General features: G+C 47.2%; 2 protein-coding genes across 2 annotated transcripts in view; one reads left to right on the top strand and one right to left on the bottom strand.

Annotated features, from left to right (window-relative positions):
* Positions 1-483: 483 nt before the first annotated feature.
* T265_01509 (hypothetical protein) overlaps positions 484-6213 on the bottom strand; it is a gene marked incomplete at both ends in the record, with an annotated part of 17374 nt that continues 11644 nt past the window's right edge. Inside the window, one exon of the mRNA XM_009165550.1 lies at positions 484-1246. Coding sequence (XP_009163814.1) covers positions 818-1246 — 429 coding nt within the window. The remainder of the gene's footprint in view (positions 1247-6213) is intronic.
* The window catches only part of T265_01508 (hypothetical protein), a gene marked incomplete at both ends in the record, with an annotated part of 9491 nt that continues 8004 nt past the window's right edge, over positions 4727-6213 (top strand). Inside the window, one exon of the mRNA XM_009165549.1 lies at positions 4727-4827. Coding sequence (XP_009163813.1) covers positions 4727-4827 — 101 coding nt within the window. The remainder of the gene's footprint in view (positions 4828-6213) is intronic.

Here is a 6213-nt window from a genome sequence, read left to right on the forward strand (position 1 = left end):
GACGGGTAGCCAATGCCGTCTCTCACTCGACTTCCTGTTCCATGCGCACCATGTGCATTAAATTACGCAAAACAGCGGTGCCATAAATAGAAGAATCACCGAAAATCGCAAGTACAATGCACAGCCACAAGTCCGTATCAGAGAGGTGGTTAGACAAACTAAGTGCTCAGTCCCTTTTCCTCATCTCTCATATTTAATCATCTAAACTGGAGGTCGAGGAAAGACTATTCAAAATGAGGAATTCCCGGCTCAGAGTTTGATTTTAACTTTTTTCAATCCCTCGAGAACAATAATAAAGTAGACGGTGTCCAACTTCTCCTTAGGTTGGTCACAACCGATGGAAAACTATTGGTTTCAATTTCCAGAGTGGCCTTTCTTGAGGGGTTACTGCAATATAATTCAACAACAGAAAAAAACACGCCACACAAACAGTCCCAGAATCACACGTATAAAAGACAACCATAATCACAACCCAATAGGTAAGCAATACTGTATTTTTCAACTTTAGAAAGAATACCATTCAGAAGTGAACCGAAAATAAAAGATGTCACAGCACCGATTGTCATGGATACGACAAAGGCTACTGTACATAATGCAAGGATGACTACGGTTTAGTGGAAGACCGACGAATCGGAAGAATAAAGGTGAATAAAATCAAAGTTAGTTGGAATTTTTAAAAACAAGCTAAAAATCACCGGATTTTGAAGGACGAACCAAGCATAACCGATACGATATAGCCCGTCTGTCTGTTAGTTGGAGTGTGTTCTGCACAAACGCACTTAAGGTCACAAATAGGTAGAACTACATGACCCCTTCATTATCCATTACATGAACAGATGTTGGACTGGTTGTTCCCGACGACCGCGCCAACTTTACGCGAGCTCAAAAGTACCGGGTGAGTAGCTACCAGGCTTGGTTGTGCGTTCCTTGAAGAGAGTCGTCCGCCGAGTGGCCGACATCGGCCAGCGGCAACTGAAGCACTACGAGTGTACACCGAAGTAGGATAGACCGGAAACTGCCGGTTGTACTCAGAGAGCCAAATATCACACTTGCCGCCACGTGTGCACGGCTGGCCATCGCGATTTCGCGCAGCTCGGTTAAGCGTCGAAGGTAGCGCAGTAAATTTGGATGGGCAGGTTAGATCACCTCGGTTGCGCCTCGTGTCGGTTTGTCCACCAACCCCAGAGTGCAATTCCGTCAACCTATTTCTACGACGTCTGTCGGTCCCAGCGGCCGAGGAATACACCTGTCAAAGAGATATGAGACGAAAAATAAACAGTGACAAATCTTAAAAAAGGTGGGCAAAGAAGGAGACCTAGTCTTGTAAGGACAATGTATGCTTGCATATTCCACTCGAAAGGATTTATCGGAGATGGGTCACTCCAGAATCAATTTAAACCAAATGAAAGTAAAAAGACCAATGTATTATCTACTTATCCGAAGGATTCGCGATTGCAGGGCTCTACGGTGGGCGTTGGGAAACCACGGAAGATACTGCCACTACGCCCAAGCCTGAAAAGCAGCTGAAATGCCAACAATCTGCAAGATCCCCTCGGAAAACATAATTATGTTCATGGCCTGTTCCAGAAACTTTACGGTCACAACTTCATGTCAATTTTGCGGGACCAATCAACGGCCAACAATATCCGATCCTAGTAGATGTTTATAGCAAATGGCCAGTGTTTAACATGAACCATGTCACTGCTTGTGCTGCCATTTCAAAACTACAACTTTGGAGTTCCAAATATCATTGTTTACGACAACGACAGTGCTTAATTTTCTGCTTTCTCTCAAGGAAATAGCATAAAACATGTGCGACCACCACCGTTCCACAATCAAACGACCAAGTTAGAAGATTTGTGGAGACTTTGAAACGCGCACCCCTAAAACTCAAAGGGGAGGGGACCACACCGGAAATTACCGAGGCATTTCTGTTGAGTTACAGGTTGACATCAAATGTTAACGCTCCGAATGGTAAGTCCCCGGCGGAGGTACTTACGAACCAGAAAATCCGTTTACTCGTTAACGTCATCCACCCAACATCACATTCGCCAGCCGGTAGAAACACGAATATGGAAGTTCAGTTCAACAGACATCACGGTGCTATAAGTAGATTATTTATACCTGGCCAGTGTGTCCTAGCTAAAAACTATCGTGGAGTGGGAAAGTGGACACAAGGAGTGATTGTGCACCGTACTGCAAAAGTTGTCCATGAGTTAAACTAGGCTCCTCTATCTAGGTCCATCATGCCAAGCTCTTCCAGTGTCAGTTACACTCGATCCTGTTTTACCACTGGAGATTCTTCTCGATACATTGCAATTGGCTCGGAAGCCTGAATCTCCAGAGCCGATGAATGAACCAGTAATTTCCAAAAGTTGCGCACCCAGAAGATGGACCGGTAGAGTACGAAGGCCCGTCATACCAGTGCAGCTCAAACATCATCAGCATTCCGACGATCGAGTGCTTCAAGGGGGTTTTAGGAGGACGACCTCCAAACAAACGAAACCACTTTGCTGACGATTGTCTTGTATACGGAAGCCTTGTTTCTACATTTCAGCCTCTCACTGATATCCTATTGGATTTTATCTCTTTAAACAAACGAAACCACTTTGCTGACGATTGTCTTGTATACGGAAGCCTTGTTTCTACATTTCAGCCTCTCACTGATATCCTATTGGATTGTTATCTCTTTTTAAGTTCTGTTTCAGTTGAATTCCACATCACGAAACAATCCACTTGTTTGCAGTATAGCATCCTCGAAGTTGTTTGTCTTCTCCATTCTGGTGAACTGACGAGTCTGACTGATACATCACAAAAGGATGTAACACGTTTCATGGGTCTGTGTCTGAAATATATCCACAAAGCTACCAGTGGGTCAACCGGATGAGTCATGCTTCAGCTGTTGTTATTTTAGGATCAGGATTCCTTCAACCATCCACCCACTCCTAGTCGTGCAACATACAGACCGTCAGTCTGGTCACAGCACTTGATGCATAGTTTCGACCTGTCACAATGGTCAGAACACCGCCAGGGAAGGGAATAGAACGCGACAACAGTTCGCTTAGAAGTGTTTCACGAGGAGAAAATGACGATGCTACTCGCTTCCCAAGGGTATCCGATCCTAAAGATACATAGTAATAATAATAGATAATCGTTCATCTGTAAGACCCTTTCGGTGCCTAGCTGAGATGCCACCTGAAGGAGCCACAAGGGCTGGGATACTGCCAGGTTGCCCAAGCCTAGAAACAGGGAGTCGAGATTCTGAGGTCAGGGTCGAACCAAGGATTTTCTGGTCAGTAAACCTGCGCTCTAAGCGATGTCGCCCAATCCTAACCGTAACTCGATAGGTGAAGCTGTCTACCAAATCAAATAAAGCTGTGCTGAGTGACACTGGGTGAATGCAGTGGTCAATCGGACACCTCAACCCTACAGTTCTGTGGAGAAAAACTCACGAAACTAATAGTCGAAGCAGCCAAATAGGCATAACCTGAGCTGTAAGCTAACTAGCCCAAATGAGAACCACAGCGCCCACACAGTCAGTGTCACGAAGTGGGGTCCCGTGAAGTAGTTCACAGCTGCTGTTCTCAGGAACTTACCACGAAAGAAGTTGAACAGAGACGGCTCCTGGAGACAAAAACAGGGATTCTCTCCATGTCATGAAGAGACTGGACCTTACCGTGGTGTGACGGTTTGCGCACCTCAGCGACCCATTGAGCTATACTGGAGGGTGTCCCCGCGACACTCACAGTCTCTCATACAGGGTTGGTCCATGGCAAGAGTTCTGACGAACACAGCCTCCTGATCCCCCAGATTGGAGTTGGAATATGTGGCGAACTGTTCCGTAGAAATAGCAATGCATTTGCATTTCCCGCCAAATACCGCTGCCTTGCGATTAGGCTGTGAGCTAAAGACTTTGGTTGAGGACCCTAATCGTCCTCCTGTCTAGGTGTGGGCGCCCTGGCAGTATCCCAGCCCACGTACAACCATGAATAACACATACACAAATAAACTCATGCCACATCGGCCGTCGCGTGGTGCCATCAGCCGGGTCGCCTTACTTGCTGCATACAGCAGGGCGGGTAAGCGAAAACAGGCTACCGCTGACGTCTTCCTCCTTTCTCTTTCACATACTTCTTTCCTCTCTCCTTGTAGGCCCAGCACTTAGGACTGATGACTCCGTTCGTCACGCACCGATTTTGCATGCAGCATCTGCTCGTCACACGGCGGCGACATCCTCAGGTATTCCCAAGTCAATCTTCAAGCCTCGACACCAGTCTATCTGGCCGCGTTCAACGTCCGCACTCTAATTCAAGATGCAAGCACAGTGATTGAGCTAACCACTCCGTCAGACTCCACTCGCTTACGGCTGCACACATCTGGTGATCCAGAGGCTGTGACGGCGGAATATCCAGGGGTTTGTATCGTCCTGAGTCATCCGGCGGAAGTATCCTTGCTTGGCTGGATACCTGTTGATAGTCGCCTCTGTGCGGTTCGTCTGGCGTCTGCGAAGGAGTCTCACAAGCGGTAAGCTGGTAGATGTCTGTTTATCGTGTCTGCCTACGCCCCAACTGACTGCAGCTCCGACGCCGTCAAAGACGCCCTGAATGCCTTGCTGCGGCAAGCTAAAAGCCCAGACATCGTGGTGGTTGTCGGAGATTTTGATGCACAAGTGGGCAGGTATAGCTCATCTGAGACTCAATCAGGAAGCTGACACGGATTAGACTCGATGCGTACGATACGTGATAACTTCCGAAATAGCCGAAGTCGTCTGGCCACATGGTATCCTCCAACGGCAGGCCGAACGCAAACTCAAATCGACTGCTATCAGTTACCGATGACGCGGATCAAATGGTGAACCGTCACCAGAGGCGGACTGCCTTCTTTGAGTTTTGGAAGCGACACCCTTTTACGATGTCTAATAACCTTATGCATAGTTAATGGGTTTGTAGTAATGAGCTACTATGTACTGACGGCGCTGGGATCCAGAAGCCAGGAACTGGGGTCAGCTGAATTCTTGACTGAAGTGACGTGTCTACAGTTCAATACGCGCCTAAAGACTGACTACCAGTTTACTTCTGTCACGCAGTTCTGATTCGGTTACGTTTGTCGATTCTCGTGCTCGATTCGTGCTCAACTAAAACAGATCCTGGAGATTTCTAGAGGCCGACAAGGCTCCGAGCTCCGATATGCGCCCAGGACAACGGAGTGTACGAGCCTACTTCAAGAAAAAGGACAGTTGGACTTCAGGGAATTTGTAATCGTTGTGTTATTAATGAAGGACAGAGGTGCATATTGAGGCGCACTGAGGGAGGGTTAGGTATCAAGTGAGCACCATGAAAGCACGATATGAAGCGATATTTTCCCAAATCCTGGGTATTCCACTAACGGTCCGTGATGCTGTCCATTGACTTGGTTCCCAAAGCGAAGGCAGCTAGGTATGGAAACGGTTGGCAGCCTGTGGTTCAGCGAAAGGAGAAAGGCCACCCTGCTGATGCAAGTTTGGGAGGGGCGCACTAAAGTTGGGGATGCATATTCTCATGAGTGGGACGCAGAATGGTCCGTACCCTAAATCCGTACTGTTTATGACGCTATTCATGACGTTGTTTGCTTGAGTGCAAAGTCAGTCAGAGTGGAGAGATCTCCAAACGATACAATCACGCAGGTTACACCGTGCACAGAGGCCACCGTACGAAAGAGCAGCTGTAAGCGTTTGTCATTGTCACTGCTATGGACAGTACGTGAGTTACATCAGCCTAAAATGCTCTCGTGCGCGCCAAGACCGCCAAACTGGGCTTTCACAACCCAGACGAAAGCAGCATCTATAATGCGAACGTGGATGAGTTCACTAAGCTGACCTTTTGTGCCCGCTTTTCACGTACGAAGATGAACAGGGATGACAACCAGACGCCGTGTAGCATACGGCAGTCAGCTTTGCTGGTTCGGTAAGGAACCTCAACAGTCATCTGCATGCGCTTTGGCTAGATTCCAAAAGATGAGTATTCGCGGCTAGAGACTCTAGCTAACAGGCCTCATGACCGAGCAGGCTGATGCGCAGGTCGTTCTTTTTTACTCTAATGAACGATTATCTTTCAGACTAACTGCCTCAGCCTTGCAAATGTTATTGTCTGCTAAAAAAACCTTCGGGCTGAATGCAGTGAAATTAATCATTTCTATTGTCCGTTATATATATATATATATATATATATATATATA

Source organism: Opisthorchis viverrini, assembly GCF_000715545.1.
Source record: "Opisthorchis viverrini unplaced genomic scaffold opera_v5_16, whole genome shotgun sequence".
Lineage (NCBI taxonomy): Eukaryota > Metazoa > Platyhelminthes > Trematoda > Opisthorchiida > Opisthorchiidae > Opisthorchis > Opisthorchis viverrini.